General features: G+C 37.5%; 1 protein-coding gene across 6 annotated transcripts in view; it reads right to left on the minus strand.

Moving 5' to 3' along the window:
- DCBLD2 (discoidin, CUB and LCCL domain containing 2) overlaps window positions 1–20,635 on the minus strand; it is a 56,187-nt gene that overhangs the window by 20,819 nt on the left and 14,733 nt on the right. For all 6 annotated transcript variants that reach the window (XM_039531768.1, XM_039531735.1, XM_039531729.1 and 3 more), the window contains 8 exons: window positions 20,386–20,613; window positions 14,336–14,473; window positions 12,703–12,754; window positions 10,345–10,417; window positions 9,177–9,310; window positions 7,386–7,426; window positions 5,061–5,276; window positions 316–440 (listed from right to left, as the gene is read on the minus strand). In XM_039531768.1, coding sequence (XP_039387702.1) covers window positions 316–440; window positions 5,061–5,276; window positions 7,386–7,426; window positions 9,177–9,310; window positions 10,345–10,417; window positions 12,703–12,754; window positions 14,336–14,473; window positions 20,386–20,613 — 1,007 coding nt within the window. The remainder of the gene's footprint in view (window positions 1–315; window positions 441–5,060; window positions 5,277–7,385; window positions 7,427–9,176; window positions 9,311–10,344; window positions 10,418–12,702; window positions 12,755–14,335; window positions 14,474–20,385; window positions 20,614–20,635) is intronic.

The following is a 20,635-nucleotide window of genomic DNA, read 5'->3' on the forward strand; positions in this document are numbered from 1 at the left end:
GGGAATACAATTATAGGAAGGCAATCTAAAGCTCATAATGGGAATTTTCTAATAGAGATCTTTTCTCCCTATATCGCTTCTGTAATTCAGATCTTTACTGGATATTTGTATATTTTCTACATCTCATGAATGTTATTTGTATGAATTCAGATTTAATTTTGCTTATATGCTATTCTTGGGCCAAGGATCAAAACTGTAATTTAACATGCTGTGAAGAAAAATCACTTGGTAATTTTCCTCATTATTCCTGACCATATATACATTATCTAAACACTCATCTATGACTATATCTAGAAAGTCTGTACTAAATTTTACCTTATCCTGATCAACACCAGGTTCTCTGTATACTGTCCATTTCTGTGCATCATCACTGTATAGAATTCGGTAGGCAGAGATGTAATAGTAGTACTCTGCTATGGTGGATCCAGTAGTTATAATGCCTGTGAATATGAAGGTTTCCATTTACATAGATGCCAAATGTCTCTCTTTGAAAATGTTTATGTCAATGTTTTCATACAATGATTTATAATATGAAGCATATACCCAGGATATGGTAACTTTAAGTAGAGGAATCAAGCATATGATCTCCTCTGTGTCAGTTAATATTTTAAAGGGTTTCCTCTTAAACCATCAGGATCTATAACTTCCACATCCGCTGACTGTCTCCTTATAATTATTTTAAGTTACTTTTCTGAAAATGTCCTTAACATTTTTTTTCTTTGCATTTCTTGATGGGGTGTCAGGCTGCTGCATTTGGCCTTGTGTTCTGGATTTACAAAGACAAAACCAAAGCCCCCCTGGTTCTGGATTCACAGGCTATATATAAGCAGCATTGAAAGACCACAAGCTCTCTTAGGCAGGTACTTACAGTATTATAATAGTCTAAAAAAGGTTTTTTTATAGAAAGCATTAATACAAGCATGAGATTAAAGGAAAAGTCTAAGATCAAAACTGTGAATCACAGCCAGAAAGAAGATGGAAAGAAGAAGAAAAGTTTGTTGTATGGAAGTTGATAAACCAGTACTGCCACAGGCAGAGAGACAATTAGACGGGATTACAAAGACCATCCCTGAAAGGGCTGTGGGACTGAACTGACCACTTAAAAGGGGATGGTTTAGGATTGTCTTCTTGAAGTATAGGTGTTAGAGAACATAACCACTCCACCTAAAACTAATTCATTTTTGGCATGAGGCAGATTGCAAACACACACAATAAGGAAAAGGTGAAACAACTTTGAAGAATTAATGCAGAAGAGGAAATAGAGGTGAATGCAACCTGTCATGCAGTGGTTGCCCTACAGTTGGGTTTACATGAGAGGGACATCCCCAGACTCTGACAAAGACAGACACCACAAGCCAGTATTCCAACTCTCTGCTACTTCACACACAACACATGCTGCCATCCACTGAAGCACATGGCCACGATTTGACCTAAAGATCTTAGCTTGTGTGTTCTGGACAGAGCAAATGTAGTGTACCTCCAAGCAGGGGCGGCTCTAGCTAGCAGCCAGCAAGCGGGCACCCACCGCGGCGCCCTTTCTTCCCCAGGGGGCAGGCTGGGCCGGTGGACCTGCCGCAGTCGACCTAAAGATCTTAGCTTGTGTGTTCTGGACAGAGCAAATGTAGTGTACCTCCAAGGAACACACCCACTTCCACAAATAGAAAGCAATGTGTCCATGGTGGAATTGAGAAAAATAGCAGATACAGCTCTCTCTCTAGATTAATATTTACTACAGGTACTAAGGTACAAGCAGCCTTTCTGAACAAAATTAGGGAAGAGCTCTTCTCAGAGATGGGTGGCTGATTTAATCAACATGAATTAATCCTTTTTCTCCCAGGAAACACTAAGAACAGATGGAACAACAGCAACAGAAAAAAGCCAGCTATATTATATACACAAGGGGAGGCCCCGTGATCACAACTGCAAAGTCATGAGAAACCTTTGAATTAAGGCACAATGAGTGTCAGGGGTTCCATTTCCCAGCACGCACTAATTGTTATCCCAATGTAAGATTGTTTGATAGTTATCAATCCCTTCATGCAACGGTTCCCACCTAACTGCTCCAAACTCCATTGCTGTTCAATATGCGGTGAAACTGCAAAAACTTATTGTATTACTGAATTAATAGTTATTGAGCACCAGCTGTGACACACATCCCACTCATCAAAGCTTCAATCCAGGAAAGCACTATGCACTTGCTTAACTTTATGACATGAGTAGTCCGCCTGACTATTCATAAAAGTTAAGCTTGCACATATCTGCTGTGCTAGATCACAACCCAAATATCTTAGTGAAAATATGGAGGAAATTTCTGGTGGTTTTTTCCTGCTTTGTAAACAGATTAAAAATAAATTAGTGTTGCCATTCCTGTCATCTATATTTAAAAAATTAAATATTTTTGAAGCACACAGAGATGAATTCGATGAGTCACATGAATGTTGAAAGAGCACATGCACAGACATTAGTAACATGCACAGAACATGCAAGAATAAAAGATGGTTACTTTCTCCTTCTGTGGTCACATGCTTCACTCTATTAAAATGAAAAGTGTATGTTCACTGCAAGGTCTGTCCAAAGAAAGGGCAGCTTGCCTTTTAAACAATGTATACAGTGTGGGGAATGCACTCAAAACCATGCAGTCATAAATGGGTGTACAACATGAGGACGTTATACTTTTGCGATTCCTGGACCTTACAGCTCTACTCAGCTCTACGGATGAATATATTCAACCAGGATCAGAGTTGGGATATCTATCACAGTCTGTTCTCTATCAGTGACAAGGAAAACTGAGAAGAGATCTGCCAGATTGGATTACACTTAATGATAGGCTGACTGTACATAAATGTAGCATTTATACTGAAGTATACCTTTCTTGTATCAATAATTATTACAAAATACATCTGCTTTCTTTGATCACACATAGGCACTGGAACAAGACAGGCTTTCACATCTCTTCACAAGAAGTGACCACTTAGGGAAAAATTCCCTGAAAGCATATGAAGTTTGAAATGCAAATGTGTGTCATAATGTGAGATGCAGTACAGACATAATATTAAGCCCTCGCTACTTAATTGGAGATGAGAAACCTTTTAAGTGCTGTTTCTCCATACATGAGGTAGTGATGGATCATATAAATAATGAATATAAAATAAAATGTACAAAGATCCCCAACTGCACAGGCAAAATACACAAAGTGGATTTAGTAGATTTACTGATATTTCAGTCTTCTAAAAGCTCCTTCAAGATGTCAAGGCTACCATAAAAAAGATGGAGAAAAATTGTCCTCTCTGGCCATGGAGGGTTCAAACTACAGTATAGCAGATTTAGATTAAATCTCAGGAAAAAATGTCCTAACTGTAAGAGCAGCAGGACAATGGAACAAACTGCTTAGGGAAGTCATGGAATCTCCTTCACTGGAGGTTTTCAAAAAGAGGCTGGATTATCAGTTGTTTTAGATGGTTTAGACACAGCAAGGGGTTAGAGTTGATGACCCTTGTGGTCCCTTCTAACTCTATGGTTCTATGATTCTGTCTCTTCTATTTTGTATGCAAGATGAAGTGGGCACAAGAGTGATGGGCAACGGAATCAGAGTTAATGCTGTTTAACTATGCATTGCCTTTTATTTCTCTTTTTTTAATCAATGCATCAATTTTGAATTTCCAGATTAATTTACCAGGTATCTTCCCACCCAAACAAACTAAACTTTGTGATAAAAGGTCTTTAAAGATAGAAAACTGCAACACCGACAAAGGAATTCCCTTAAGGAGAGCATATGAACATACTAAAATCCAACTTGGCTGGTTTTGGTAGCTCAAAAAAAAAAAAAGTGAATTTATCATCTTGAGTAATCAAATGAGGTAACTCTGGTCTGCAACACTGATATGGGTTCCAAGAGATGAAACAATAAGAATGTGTCAATAAAAAGGCATCATAATGCAAATGGGATAGAAAATGTTTTTAGAACATAACTATTTCTATAGTGCCATAATATGCAGGAATTTGGCAAGGTCCTCGTCTCAGACATCTTTCTAATCTTAATACAACAATTAGGGAAAAGTGACAATGGGCCATACGGTATGAAGAAAAGGGAAATAGTTGTTGGGAGAACAGCTAGAAAGGACAATGATTCAGTGTGGTGATTTTCCTGGGTTTTTTTTGTTCTGTTTACATACTTTTAATATAATGAGGCATGAGTGACAGCAGCTAGAGTTCAGGTTAATGGGAGATGGCAAGGTGACACTCGTCAGTTTTGAACTAGAAGGATATCACTTTATGCACAGGAAAATGGAAGAGATGATGAGATGACAGATGGGAATGCACAAGGCCAGTAAAGGGCTTTCAACGCACACACAAGAAAGCATCAGAACAACATGAGGCATGAGTCTTGGAATCCATCATTTTTTAAATTAAGAACGATTATAAGCAGAAGCATGACCCTTCAGTTTTTGTAGTTATAGTGTCAAGGAAAAACCTTATCACATGAAGGTCACTTGATATAAAATCTAACTACATAATCAGAAAAGGGGTCTAGGAAAAGAATGCAGACTAACAGATACCACTTTAGATCTTGTTAAACAAACAAAAAAAGGAAGATTAAGATGTGGCTACCACTAAAAGACTGAAGTCAGCGGTCAAAAATTAGTTTGTAAGTATTATGTAAAATTGGAACGCCTCCTTTGGGTGATCCTCTTCAAAGAATGCAAACTGCTATATTAAAGAGAATTAACTGAGAATTGACATGGATATATGAAAGCCAGAAAAGCCTTGTGGATCCAAAAGGACAATCAGCAGAAACAGGACAAGGCTGAAAAAACAATATAAAGGTGGGAATCAGTTACACAAAACCACCCCCCTAGAGTAAAGCCTAACTTGTCCACCTGTAATTCTAGAATTTCTTGGGTATGCTAAATTAGGGACCATGGAAATATCATTGCTCTGATTACAGTCAGAAGCCAACTGAACTTCATATATAACCCCAGATTAAAACTGCATCAGTTATTAACCTACCCTATTCCTATCTTTCCAAATACAATTTTAAAAGCCATCTCAGATCTGCTTACCTGTTATTCTCTTTTCTTTATTCAGGTCTATTTGTAACCACTGATACACATCAGTGGTAAAAGCAGCCCAAGGAGGTCCAGGCCTTTTCAATCTGGCTCTTTCAGGAGTCCAGATGTGTGCCTGGCCTGTTTGGTCAGGCCACTCTAGACTTGATGATGCAGTAATCTGAGAATCAGGGATTACTCCAGATTCCATTCCCAGTGTCCCATAGCAACCTGAACGACATAAGAGATGAAGACTCAGATGCAAAATCCAAAGTTACACAATCAAAATTTCTTGCTCTGAATTCTCCCTTATTAAATTAAAGTTATATTGTGTAATATATTGTTTTTTGCAAGTCTGATATTTAATTTTATACCAAGGCAAACTATCTACCTCAGTGTCTAAAAATTCAAAGTTAATTCAAATTGGAAAACTATAAACAAAGGGTAATGATAAAAAGCAACATATTCAGTTACAGATGAGTTGTCCAGTGCAGAGGATCTCAAACTGTGGTCCGCAAGTTCCATTCAGGTGGTCCGCGGATAGTTCCCGCTAAGGTGCGCGCCTGGGCAGCTGCACACAAGAGAATAAGGGCCACCCACCTAATTAGTGGAGCCGTGCAGGAGTAGCTCCACTAATTAGGTGCCTGGACCTTGGAGAAGATGCACATACAAGGGGATGTGGTGACCTTGGGGGGGGGGAACAGGAGGTAGATGGGAGGGGGAAGTTGGGTGAGAAGAGGTGATGGGGGGAATTTGGGATGTGCAGGGCTGCGGAGGCCAGAGAAAGAGGCGACTTCCCCCAGCTCCAGGGCTGTGGCTGCCAGGGAGAGACGGCCCTCCTTCCCAGCCCCATCTCTGTGGCTGGGGAGAGACCTCCTTCCTTCCCAGCCCTAGCTCGGGGGCTGGCACAGCAGGGGAGAGAGGGCACATCCATCACATTAGAAAGGTAAGACTACTGATATTAAAATATGAGTTTTGTGCTTTTATTTGTAGAACAAAAAAAAGTTAATTATTATTAAGTTTTTTTTTTTAATATAACGCTTTTATCCAAAGCACTTTACGGTACAAACAACATTTGGAAAGATCATTACGTGGTCTGCTGAGACCCTCAGCAATTTTCAAGTGGTCCACGAAAAAAAAGTTTGAGAACCCCTGGTCTACTTGGCTGCTGAGTAACATTAGTCTGACATTAATCACTTAATTAATGGAGTTAGATCGGGGGTAAATAGTACATCAATAAAATTTACAGAGGAAACTAAAGTTGGAGGTGTTACAAATATCAATGAAGACAAAGAAATAATAAAAAAAGTGACCTACAGAAAAGTTATATTCAGTTTGGAAAACATCAGCTAATGTAGCTTGGAGAAAATAATCTGGAAGAGATATTGGAAGGAAGGGTAAAACATGGAAAGCAGTAATGGTCTGAAAGGTACAAGCCTGATTATACTGGACAGCAATTGAATGAGAGTTTTCAATGCAATGCACCAACAAAAAGGATCAATGGAATTTGTGGCTTTATGTGCAGAGGCATACACATTGGCATAGCAAGGATGTGACAGTTTCTTGGTAAGGCTCTGGCAAGAAAGAATCTGGATTGGCATGTTACATTCAGTTCTGGGCATCAAAATACCAGAAAGATAAGAACACAGAAGAATAGAAATTAAGGGGCTTGAGAATTATATATTTTTTAAAACTCAGTTAACACTCAGCAAGAGGCAACAAATTAGCTTTAAGGATGAAGTAAAACAGAACAGAGAAATAGAATGTAAAAAACTGCTACAAATATAGAATGATGAGCAAATACTGATGTTTCCACTTTTCAGAATACACTTAGATAATTTTATTCTTATATTGTAAACTATATTAAGAAAGCAACAAAAAGATAAAAGAATGTCTCTTTTTGTAACAGGACAAAAAAACCTTCTTGAATATTGACATATGGGGAAAGATTTAAAGGGCAAAATAATTATAACTTGGCTAAATAATAACTTTAGAGGCTGGAGGGAACACATTTTTAAATGCCTGAAACCTAGCAATGGAGAGGTTTCATTTAGGACTGCGTAAGTTGAAATATGACTCGGAGCAACTGAATTAAATTAAAGGATCTCATTAAATTAGACAAAGCATCGATACCAACCATACTCATCACTTATTTGTATACTCAAAGTCCTCAAACTCTGACCAATCCTCACAATAATCCAAAGATCTAAAAGGTACTATTTGATTAACACAATAAAAATAAAAGTCAGTTGCAAGCACAACAGGCCTATTTTTTAAAAATGTGTCCCACTCTAAGTTTATATCAAAAATCAATATGCGGTTCATAGATAATATGCTTACCACTAGTCTTAAACGTGAAGAGACTTGCAGATAATAGTCCTCTGCAAAAAACAAAAAGAAAGCTATTTTTGTGGCTGCCACTGGAACATTTAAGACAAATTGTTCTCAATTTTATTTTCCCCCTACTACTGCATCCCATCAGGAACCTATTCATGCCCAAATACTTTTACTTATTGAAGTAGCACCTGTTACCACCACTATGGATAATGGTTTCAGCACTGTCAGTATGAACACCTTTGCTTCAGGCTGAAACCTGGCCTAGCAGGTACCACCTAGTTTAAAAGATTTCAGATGTAAACTAGAAGTATAAAAAGTGCAGCTAATGATATATCTAGAAGAAGAGCAAATTAAAAACATTTGGCTATCTAAACGCTGAAGCTGAACAAGAAAACAATGGTCAGCTCCCTCCACCCAAACCCTCTCTCATTTACTGGGGTTTTGTAAGACCAGAAGGCTCTAAATCAAGAGGACCACCACGTTACTCACAATTTGCATTGTGCAATATCCTTCTTCCAAGTACCAAATGTCCAGGCATGACTACACTTGAAATATCAACAGATCAAACTGAACTAAGCTCTGTTCTATGAGATCTGATATTTCAATGAGCACTGCAGCACAGATGCTTCAAATTTAGACAAGTACCAGTAGCCCAGTTCAGTTTGTGATCTTCTAACAATATATAATCCTTTAATACTCAAAATCCTGCAGACTCCATAACACAGTATGTTGGTGCTTCAGAAGAAAACATGACTATGAATCCATTAAAAAAAAATCTATTTCACTGCTCATTCACGTCCTGTCTAAACTAACTTTTTCTAAAAAATTCCCACTGTGACCAACACTGGTTCAGCTCCATTGGTATTTGCGATGTTGGGAGCCCTAGAGCAGAACAGACACTGGCATTTACACCATACCAATTGGACTTGCTCTGAAGACGTTTACATGATACAGTATTCAAAATGCCCGGAGCAGCCAGTAGTCTCTCTACATTAGGGCTCCAAACACTGCTGTCATCAAACAGGGCTGAACAGTGGGTTAGCAATGGCAGAAAATTTTCAGAAAATTTCCCAAATGTTGATGGGGGTCTCAAAACAGACAATGATCTACAAGTCCAAACACACACCACAATGGGTTTCAGGTTGGTCTGAGCAGTCAGCCTTGAAAAACAGGTTTCAAGTAACCAGACAACAGCCACCTGCTCTTTCCTCAGTGTATCTATCGGCCATAGGACATGCTATGGGATCAGCTGTTGAGATTCAAACTGAAGTTTTACACTGCAATAGGTAAGAATTTAAAAAAAAAAAAAAAACCTTCCCTGGCTATTTATTTTTTTTAAATGGAAGAGGAAAAAAAATTACCCCACTGTAAGAAAACTGAACAAAGAATTACAAAAAATGATATTGTTTTATTATATACATGAATGACAACAAACTACAAAGTAGCAGTCAAGACTAGCATATATTCAATCAAATTATTATTTAAAAGAAAAACTATTAGGAGTTTATGGCCGTTCGTATATTTTTGAAGGTAGATTCCCTAGTTTTGCAATGAAGTCTTAATGTTCACTTATGGCCTAGATTTTACAATAATTTGGACAGGAAATCATACACCACAAAAATGAGTACAGCATAAGAACCTACTTAGAACAGAATCTACCATTCCTATGGATGGGTAACTCCACTAGTTTAAAGTTTTCCCTTGATACAACTGATGATCACAGATTGATTTACATCTCCTATTACCAAGAGGTAAGCATTAAATATATGAAAACAACAGAGCAAATATACTTACACTTTTGAGGTGACATTGTTAGCCAAAGAGCTTTCATAATATGGAATGCCTTTGCTGATTACAACATTGATTTGGCCACCCAGAATATTGGACACAACTCCTGCATGCACACCAGCCATGCAAAGTGACGAGGACTTTGAAGAAAATAGAAAATAATGTTCACATTTTTTCCGAAGTGTTTCAGAATTTTTATGCCATAAAGAAACTGCTATTATTTAATTGTCTCCCCACTACCCACAGGCACCATTCATTTTTGAATGTATAAAACATGAAATGCATTTTTCTGTTTTCTAAAAGAGAAGTGTAATGGAAGTGTATGGAATACAACATTATGCTTGAATAAGGTCTTCAGCTGGAACTTACATACTGAGGTGATGCAAGTGATTTTCAGTTTATTTTCCTGAGAATCTTTTAGGTAAGACTAGGTAAGGAGAATAGACATATCTACATATGCTAAAAGCCAGGTAGGAAAAAACTGGTTACTGTAACCTGTTTCTCTTAACAGAAAGTGCAGGAAGGGTATAGTTGCTCATTATACAATTCTGAGGAGCTACATACTTATTTGTTGACAGAGCACCACTCATCACGTTATCTCATCTCTGAGAACAGACAGCACAGAATACACTTTTTAGCACTTAAACACACACAACTTAGATGTTTTTATACACATTACTAGAGAAAACACTAGATAATCAGCTATTTTTGTTGCCAGAGTACAATGTAGTCCACACAATCAATCTCCATTCTGTGAGGAAGAGCTAAAATATGACTGCTGTTTATTGAGATCCATTACAGTGTCATGAAATCAGAGGATGCCATTAAGAAGTCAGATTCCTCTCTAGGAAGCTGAATATTACAGACTTGAGACAGCCAGCCAACAGAAATAAAATGGGAAGTAATGAAGATTATTCTAGTGATCCACATTTCTCAACAGATATCAAAATGTAAGAGCGTGGAGTGCTTAACCACTTCTTGGATACAGCAACATCTGGAGCTCCAGCCATGAAGCAGCTGAGCAAAATCAGCAGCATGTCACATTAGTAAGTATCTACTCCCAGAGCCAAGGAAATAGAGCTGACAGAAAAACATATGCAGCAGATTTTTATCAAAAAGTGCAGAATTTAATCAAACTTAAAATGAATATACTGTACTGTCTAAATTTACTTACATCGCTATATCCATGAGGAATAGTGCCAGAAATATCAGCAAAAGGAATCACACATCCAGCTGGACAATACTTACTGGAAGAAAAGGAGATATGAAGTCAATATATGCATGCCATTACACTTCAGTTTAAAAAGAGCAAGCAGCACATTGTAATTTTAAAGTTTTGCATCTCAAACCATGAACAGACAATTTACCATTTGGTAGGACTGTAATACTGTACTGTAATGTGGTCTAAAACTACCACCTATCAATAGGTCATAATTTGGGACAGCCATCAAGTAGATAGATTTGAGACTCTATCAAGTCAGAAACAGAGACAAGGTGGATGAGGTAATATTGTTTATTGGACCAACTTCTGTTGGTGAGAGAGAGACAAGGATTTGAGCTTACACAGAGCTCTTCTTCAGGTCTGGGACATGTACTCAGAGCATCACAGCTAAATACAAGGTAGAACAGATTGTTTAGCATAAGTAGAGAACATATTTCAAGGGGCCTTTCAAGGTGAAGTGGTCCCTTAAAAATGGCCCCTTGAAAAATGTTAACTACTTATGCTAAGCAATCTGTTCTATCTTGTATTTTAACTGTCACACTCAGTATGTTTCCCATACCTGAAGTGAAGCTCTGCATAAGCTTGAAAGCTTGTCTCTCTCACCAACTGAAGTTGGTCCAATAAAAAAGATATAACCTCACCCACCGTCTCTCTCTAATATTCTGGGACTAAAATGGCTACAACACCACTGCATATAAATCAGAAATATATATTCAGGAAAAGATTTAGAACAGTAAAAACCAGGCATTTGAGAGGAATGTCATGAAAGTATGTGCTTTAACTACATTTTTAATAAGTAAATCCCTATGTCTGGTATCATGGCTGGTGTGCATACATCAATTATCTGTAAATTCTGAAGTTTTCAAATCAGAATCCAGAACTCTAGCATTAGTGTTTTTTTATTTTATAAACTTTTAAACTGTGTGTGTATGTGTGTGTGTGTGTGTATATATATATATATATATATATATATATATATTAATATTATAAACTTTTAAACTGTGTGTGTATATGTATGTGTGTGTGTGTATACACACACTACACACACACACACAGTTTAAAAGTTTAAAATATTAATATATATAAGTGAATAAATATATGTTATATTTTAAAATGGTATCTCTGGAAAGTGTACATTACAGAATATCTTCATATAGTGCTTTAATCATAAGAAACTGGTTGACTTCAGCTAATGCTTTTAGAGCATAGAAAGCAGGAGGCAAGATAGTTGTGCTTCTGATGAAAGCACATGTTCACCTTCTAGTGCCAGTTTCTATCACAAAATAAGAAAAAGCAAATACTTGAGGAAGAAAGTTGGAATACACTATTCAGCAAAGTGCTTAAACACTTGCTCAAGTCCCAGTAAAGTCAATGGGACTTGAGCAAGTGTTTAAGCACTTTGCTAAATAGGGGCAAACTGTTGATTTGGATTGCAAAGATCAAATCTTGAAAGAGTGGTGGTGCCATGAGTTTACAGGCCTTCCAAAATGTAACCCAAATTCATTTATTGGCTTTACAATACTTTGTAGCTTTAAATGATGCACTTATTTGGGAAAAACATGTATCCTGATGTCCAGCCTTGTCTACCATTTACCTGAAAGAACACAACTGTCTATTACGTCCCAGTAGAACCTCATTAATTCACACTAATTGTGAGACCAATGGCAAATTAATGTTACAAATTAGTAAATGAATAAATAATAGAAAATCAAGGGCTAATGCATCACAAAATATGCTTTTATCATCTGACAAGTGTATGTTAGATTTAAGTTGTGACAGATATGGCAACCACACACAGTATCTTTAGGGATTGTATTCTATTCCAGGGGGGAGAGTTACCACAGTTTCTCCAGGAACTAAAAAAATAGTGTCTGTGTGTGTGGGGTAGTGGTGGGGGGAGTGATTATGGTGGTCATTGGGACTGTAAACAGTGACATGAGTATTAAAGGTAATACTTCTGCACATTTTGTAATTTATTTTGTAAAAGCAATGAATTCTTGGTAACATGAGCCCTCATTAGCACTATTAATTTTGGCTGGAAAGTGAGGACACTGCTGGTTTTTCTGTGTATTCATTTAGTGCAAATTAGAGAGGTTCTACTGCATACTAAAATGATTATCTTCATTTTTGGAAACTACAAGGTCAGAACTTACGATGTTGTCATTTAATCATTTAAATTTCACCATCCAAAGGACTCTGTTTGAAACAAAGTGGCAAAGTGGAAGATGATGTATGTAACAGAATGAATAAAACCACAGTAAAATAACCGTAGTGATGGGGCGGGGGGGAAGACAAGCAGAGCAGTCTTACTTGAATTCTGGTTCAGAAAAGTGACTTGCATTGTCTAAACAGGTTATTAGGTCTGGAAAGAAAAAAAATATTAAGTCAAGAAGAAGATAAAGACAACAATTTTAGCCAACTTTTTAAAAAGTACATGAAGCCCATCAAATTGAATCTCTCAGACTCATCAGTTGTGTGTGGTTCAACCAAAAAAGTCTTTGAATGAAAATGTATTTGTTAAACAACATACTAATTTGTGAATCTTTTATGGTACAGTAGAACCTTGATAATTTGTACTAATGACTTGGAAATCCCCTGAGAATTTAGCATGTAAACATTACAAAATTGATCTTGTTAATTTATTTTGCATAGTTTAATTTTAATTATTACTGGTAATGCTTCACAGAATGCCTGTAAGTGCACTGTAGTATATTTTAAAAAGTCAGAAATTCTTATACTCTGCTTACAAGAGGAAACTGAATAGAGAGGATGAAATTAGTTCTGGGTTTTAACATATGACAGTCTTGCACAAGTGGAGCAGGATAAAGTACAGAACACAGGAGGGCTTTTCCCACATTATCAGAGTGACAGCTAAAATCTGACATGTTTATCCACTATGTCAATCTGAACTGTCAAGTTTAAATACACATACATTTATGCAAGTCAAATTAGAGAAAACATAACATTTCAGAACGAAAAGAAGACCTCATCCACTTTTTTGTAGTATTAACTCTAACAACAAGGCTCTCAAACTGTGGCCTGCAGAACACTTGCTAGTGGTTCACAGAGAACTGGAGGATCATGTGTAGCTCTACACCCATGTCTATTGGTGTCTAGGCTGAACACAAGTAGCAAATGTAAAGAAAGAGGAAGAACATGTATAGCCGCCTCCATTGCAGGCCATGGCACCATAAGAGCATGGAAGGGGAACAAAGATGCTGTTTGCACAAAAACTGACAAGAAGCCACTAGCTGGGCCCTAGCCATAAGATTCCTTGGAGGGAGCAAGGAAACAGGATATGATGCAGGGGTAAGGTAAGGAGCAGCAGATCAGACAGAAAGATTACTGTGGCACCTTATAGACTAACAGATGTATTGGAGCATAAGTCATGCGTCTGACAAAGTGGGTATTCACCCACGAAAGCTCATGCTCCAACATGTCTGTTAGTCTATAAGGTGCCACAGGACTCTTTGTTGCTTTTTACAGATCCTGCCCAACATGGCTACCCCTCTGATACTTGACAGAAAGACTGGAACTGATAGATGTGTGTGAAAACAGAAAGGTAGAAAAATGCAACAGTTACCACAGGAATTATAGGAGACTGGGAATGGGATCAGAATTCCATGGTATTGCCACTCTATCAAGAGGTGATCTACACTAAAAATCTTCATCCAGCATCTTGGTTGTTATACTCCAAAAAATGTATTTAGTCTTTTATCTAAAGCAGCTGTTTCATCTGTTTCATTGCTTAACCCACTCTGAACAGTAACTTAGTGTATCCAGGGGGAAGGACAGTTGAGAAGTGTGAAGATGACATCTCAAAGAGTGTGCATTTTTAGATATCCACTGCTCATGTTGAGAACACAGAAAAATAAGTTTGTACTTATTATACAGCTTTAATTTTAATCACTACACAGAATAATTAACTGAATCTGACAAATACCTGATTTGTCAGTGGTTGAATATGAGGCAAGAAAACCACGCCCAGAAAAGTGTGTCCCGCTCATGAACTGTACTGTGACTTCATTACTTTTTGACTCAATTAAACTGTCCATCTGAAAGCCCAGACCACAGTATTTACCTAGGAAGAAAAAAAAAACTCATTAAAAAAATCTGTTTATGTTCAGTGTAAGCTCACATAAAGTTTTCTAATTACATTGAGGCTAAAGTGAACTGATTGTAAGTGAAGAACATGCTCAGTATTTGAGATGGACAGAGAGTACAGACATCATATGCATTTCAATTGTTGATTCAATCAGGGATACCTATGAACATGAGCTTAAACAGCAGAACAATTAAATAGGACTATTAGAGAACCCTAGAAATATACGGGTAGAAGGGATCTCAAGAGATCATCCAGCCCCCTGCACTGAGGCAGGACGAAGTAAACCTAGACCATCTCTGACAGGTGTTTCTCCCACCTGTTCTTAAAAACCTTCAATGATGAGGATTCCACAACTTCCCTTGGTAACGTATTCCAGGACTTAACTATCGTTGTAGCTAGAAAGTTTTTTTTAATATCTAACCGACATCTCCATTGCTGCAGATTAAGTCCATTACTTCTTGTCTACCTTCAGTGGACATGGAGAAAAACCGATCACCATCTTCTTTATAACAGCCCTTCAGACATTTGAAGATCTATCATATCGCCCTCAGTCTTCTCTTCTCACAACTAAACATAGCCAGGTTTTTTTAAACATTTCCTCAGGTCACATTTTCTAAACCTTTTACCACTGTTAAATGGGAAACAACAACAACATGACAGATTGCATGAGAATTAAGTCCCAGTAGCAGCAAGACTAAAACAACAGGTTCCTATACTATTAAGAACTGGAGAGCACACAACAGGTTTAAATATTGTCTGGTTTTAGCCCTGGGAAAGCATTTATTGGCAGCAAAGTCCGACGTTTACTATAGACACAGACTCCTGGTTAACACTGTATACCCTAGGCTTGGAAGGATTAGATTTTTATTAGTAAAATGTCAGTAAAAGTCAAATTACCAAACATACACAAAGTGATGAAAAAATATTTCCATCAATCATCAAAATGTACAGCTAGGCAAAGCAAGAAAAATGCTGCATAAACACTTATTAGAATTTGATTTAAGGATATTTACTTTGTATATTTTGACATGTGATGTTGACAATTTGTGTTTCGATAGTTATACAGCTTCTAACTTTTTGAATCTAAACATCTATGGTAATTAAATAGATATTGTCTGACATCCTTCTCCCCCTATAATTTCCCACAAGTGTGAAAATTTAAATAGATAGATAGATATCTAGCAAAGTTATAAAAAATAAAATAAAAACTGAATTCTGCCAAGCCTATGTATACTGCAAGACCAGCCATGAACCTAGAAAAAGGGCTTGAAAAATTTCCCCAGTACCTACTAGCTCAAATTCTGCAAAGCCTACTAGATAAGGTGAAAAATACATGTGCTTGCATGATTCCATCTGCAAACTTGATCAGAAATGATTTTATATATGTTTTTTCTAAGTGATTTATACCAATATTAAACAGAACTGGGCTGAGAACTAATCTCTTTAGGGCTCCACTAGAAACTCTTCCCCCACTCTGAGGATGAATCCATGAAATACTGCATTTTGAGATGACAAGTTATCCAGTTTTTAATTCATTTAATGTTCACTAAAATCATCTTGAACAGTATCTGAAGCATTCAGACATTTTCTTCCAACATTTTTTATTTAAAGGACATAAAGCAGACACCAAGGATACAACATGCCACTCACATTACATCATACTAGTTATATTAAATGCATAGAGCCATGAAGTTAGAAGAAGTCCAGAAGAAAGTTTCTTTTAAGCAAGTTTTTATATTTAATAGCAAGAGCTACCTAATCCATATCTGGGTACTAATTAATAGTTGGAATGAGCTGATGTCCCACAGTGAGCATCTCGGGCTATCAGCTCTTCCTAATGGACCATTAATCCCCAGATAATGCCCCCTCTGTAGTTTGGCTTAATATACACTTTACATTACATCTCCAAAATCTACTCCTAAGAGAATTCTGTGCCTAAAAATTCAGAGAAAAAAAAGTCTGCACATAATATTTTAAAATGCTGCAAAATTCTTCAAATTTGGTCAATCAATAAATAAACGTGGAAGCTCCAGCATGGCTGCACGGAGGTGGGAGATCACCCTGCAGCCTTCCCCACACTCCCGGACAGGGACTTGGCAGTGAGGCTGCACCTGACCCTGACACAGTGCAAGGGCTGGCCCTGTCCCAGAAACACCCCAGGGCCCTGCCCCTCTGCACCAGGTGCACAAGACATGGTTATACAGGCTCAGCCCAACAGGATCCAAGTGTGGAGGGGCTTAGTGGGGGGCGGGGATCCAGGTGTGGGGTGAGAGATTTCTGTGAGGGACAATCTGCGTGCAGGCAGCTCAGTGAGGGATCTGGATGCACAGGGACTCGTTGAGGGTTTTGGGTGCAGGGACAATGGGACTCTTCAGGGGGGTCCAAGGTGAAGGTGGCTGGGGCTTGTCGGGGTGGTCTGGGTGTGAGGTCTGGATGCTGGGGAGTGGGACTTGGTGAGTTGAGGTCCGGATGCAGCTAGTTCGGGCTCAGTGGGGTGGGAGGCTCAGGGAGGATTCTCTCCATCAGATATTTAAGGTATGCCACAAGTTTTGTGGAGATCTTTGGATGCAAGGAGGAGATGTTCTGCAAAATTATCACAGATCCACAAATTCTAGTAGAGAAATGGAATTTCTGACTGGAATTTCCACTGTGGTTTGAGTTTGAAGACTTTTGTAAAAATAACTTTCTTTCAGGTAATGCAAGCCCCCAGTATTTGCTGACCAGCTGTAATTTTACCTTGTTAATGGAAAGATCCACAGTATAAGTTTATTGTCATTGTGCAGAGATTAACTAACAGTTGATCACAATAAACAATATTGTGTACCTTTTAATAATTACAAAATAAGAATGCACGTGGAACTCACATGGGCCTAATTTGCAGGAAGATGTATTTGTAAAACATTTATTTTCATTTAGTGGTATACAGCACTCATATACTGGATTGAACACTATTATGAAGAAGTGCTAACAAAGCTAACTTCCCATGATAAGCATGATTTTCAAAAACTTTCCCACCCACCCCTACATCCACCAAAAATAAGTCAACACACATGACATTTCACATTCCATATCTCATTATAGGATAGAATATTTTTGGAGCAAGATAAATGAAGAGTTTTCGGAGATATGCAGTTTTTAAAGTTTCCCTCTGATTCACTTTTCTAAGGCTTTCCTGTTACATTTTGGCTTGTCATGTTTCTGACCATATAAAAACTTAAGAATTGCCTCTCCCCTTGTGGGCTTCAGGATTAGTTGCTCCAAGAAGCAGTCATTAATAGTGTCTAGAAATTTTATTTCTACATCCCATCCTGAGGTGACATGTATCTAGTCAATATGGGAATAGTTGAAATCCCCCATTATTATTGGGTTTTCTGTTTTTGTAGCCTCTCTAATATCCCTGAGCATTTTATGATCACAGGCACCATTCTGGTCAGGAGTATATTCTTACTGCTATAGTCTTATTATCCACACATGGAGTTTTTGTCCATAGAAATTCTATGGTAAAGTTTGATTTTATGCTTTCTTTCACATATTGTGCACAATCCTACCAGCGCAACTTATTCTGTCATTCTTATATATTTTGTGCCCTGGTATTATCGTGTCCCATTGATTATCATAGTTTCACCAAGTTTCTGTTATGCCAATTATATCAATATCCTGATTTAACACCGGCACTCGAGTTCACCCATCTTAGTATTTAGACTTCTAGCATTTGTATACATACACTTACATAGATATTAACAGTGTTATGAGAATGCAAAGACTATTGCATTAAACATAAACACACTTAAAACCATATTATATACATGTCTATATTTCAAAAATATGTGCATCTTTTAAAATATGCATAATACATGCAAAGTGTGAATGGCCCAGATATAGATTGCTGGGAGTAACCCAAACTTGAAGGGGGTGAAAAAAGGAAAGGCATAGGAGGCTAAATGGCAATAGGAGATATCAAGCCACATGAAGATGAAAGGTTGTCTAGGAAGAATGAAAGGCTTGTAAGGTTCACCAAGTCCTTCTTGAGCTTCCAAATTGTGCAGGGACTCCTTTCATTGAATAATGCTATTTTTTTTAATATAAGAAAATTCCCTAGCAAATAGTTTTTCAAACTTAACTTTCAGTTAACAAACTAACACTTCAGCTAAACAACACTTGAGAATTTTGTAGTTTTCCAAAAAAACACAAACACTGAAAGCCTGGAAATTCCAAATGAATGATTCAATTTACCAAAAAAATCCCAAACCAAAACAAAAAAACACCTGGAAGTACACAAAATACATTCAGGGTCACAAACATCCATAACTCTGATTCCATAGTTCCTTACGACAACTTTATCCATCTTCATCTCTTTCATGACCCCCAAAAAGTTATTAAGAGGTAAGGGTATTCAACACACACACATGGATGGAGAAGATTGCCTCAGAGTTTAGGGTTGTTCTCAGATGACACTTCAGAGTTAAGATTCTTTGACTGATCTTAATTTTGCAATAAATAAATAAAACCCAAAATCCAAGGCTTGCAAAGCTAAAATTTAACTTGGAATTTCCTGAATGTTTTTTAGGGGCTAGAGGGGAAGAGGAAAAATCTTGAACATTCTCCTACAAGTTTTTTGGCAGAACGGAGATTCCTTCCACCTTAACTCTATATTATTTTTTTTTTACCTGAGATAATTGCCTAGAGACAAAATCAAGAGACAGGGTCAAAATGGGAGTCAGTTGTCTAATATCGCCACTATCTGTTGTTTCAAATATGTAAATTCAAGAAATTCTGTTAGCCATGGCTGCAATTTGTAGCATCCTTATTAGTTCCATGAATTAATCTGCTAGTAGCAGAAAAAGAGACATACTGCTTAACGTATTATACTCACACCAGCTGGATACAGCTGAAAGACGAAAGAAAAGAAACAAATGAAGTAGAACATTTACTTAAGTCACTTAACTCACTTTTACAAGTGAGTAACAGACTGATCAGGCCTGGACGTTTCTTGCCATTTAAGGACCTCAGTGCTTTGTTATTTTAGAGTGAGTCTGGCTCAAGGGCTCAGAGCACATACTTATTTTCACACAGTCATCTAGGTAACAACAGTAAGACAAGTCGGCTTGAAAAAAGCCAGCATTCCACAAGTGCCTTTACAGCAAGATTTGGTTCAGCCACTTCAATATTCTTGGATTATACAAAAACAAAAACATCATTGCTGAAAGAAATATCTGTAGAAGAAAGTGTAAAACAGCCAAAATACATCTGCATAGAAAATCCGGAGACTCCTTTTCTTTGGATTATTACTCTTAAATTTTATACGGTTAGATTTTTACTTCTACCCTCCCTTTCCTTCTAACAGAAAACCATACAGCACAGCGACAAGTTAACTCTTCCATAACAGTGCTTTTAGGACAGTGCTATCATTAGCAAATTGACTGCATTCTACTCCATTTTCTTCTGATATTGTGAAGAGCAGATAGCATCACAGTAAGAAAAATTTTGCATGATTTTCTTGCTCTGGGAATAGGAGAAAATATATGATAGCTCTATTACACTAAATTCACTCCTTCCCCCTATTTGAGACCCTTGTATACAGTACACATCTCATTCCTTTTCATCATTTATTACACGATGGTCTTCACTGTACTAGGCACTGCACACATACACACAGGTAGACAAGATCCCAGCCTGCTTAGAACTCAATGTAATTGTAACAATCCTCTGGCATTTTGGGAAGAATTATTGTGTGTATTATATTAAATACACATTAGTTCATGGTCAGTACAGTTTACTAAGAAGTATTTCTGAAAGCAAACAAATAGTAGGGAATGAATATTTTTCAAGTTCTACCCCACACAACAGCATTCAAACATTAAAAAACAAAGGGACATAAAAGCTCCTACCTATCTCTGTCCTGGTGGGTCCAATTCCATTGTAGACTCGCAAGTAATTAAAATGGCAAGCACCTGAATCTTCAATATCAAAATCACCAAATTTGAGCTGCACTCTCTGTCCAGATTTTACACGAATCTCCCACTCACACACCGTGCTGTTGGGATACATCTGTGGGTAGTTTATTGAAGTAAGAGTTCCACTTTCCGGGCCCAGAACAGTGTGTCCACAACCATCACCTTAAAAAAAGAAAAGTTTTAT

Source organism: Mauremys reevesii, linkage group 1 (genome assembly GCF_016161935.1).
Source record: "Mauremys reevesii isolate NIE-2019 linkage group 1, ASM1616193v1, whole genome shotgun sequence".
Classification (NCBI taxonomy): domain Eukaryota; kingdom Metazoa; phylum Chordata; order Testudines; family Geoemydidae; genus Mauremys; species Mauremys reevesii.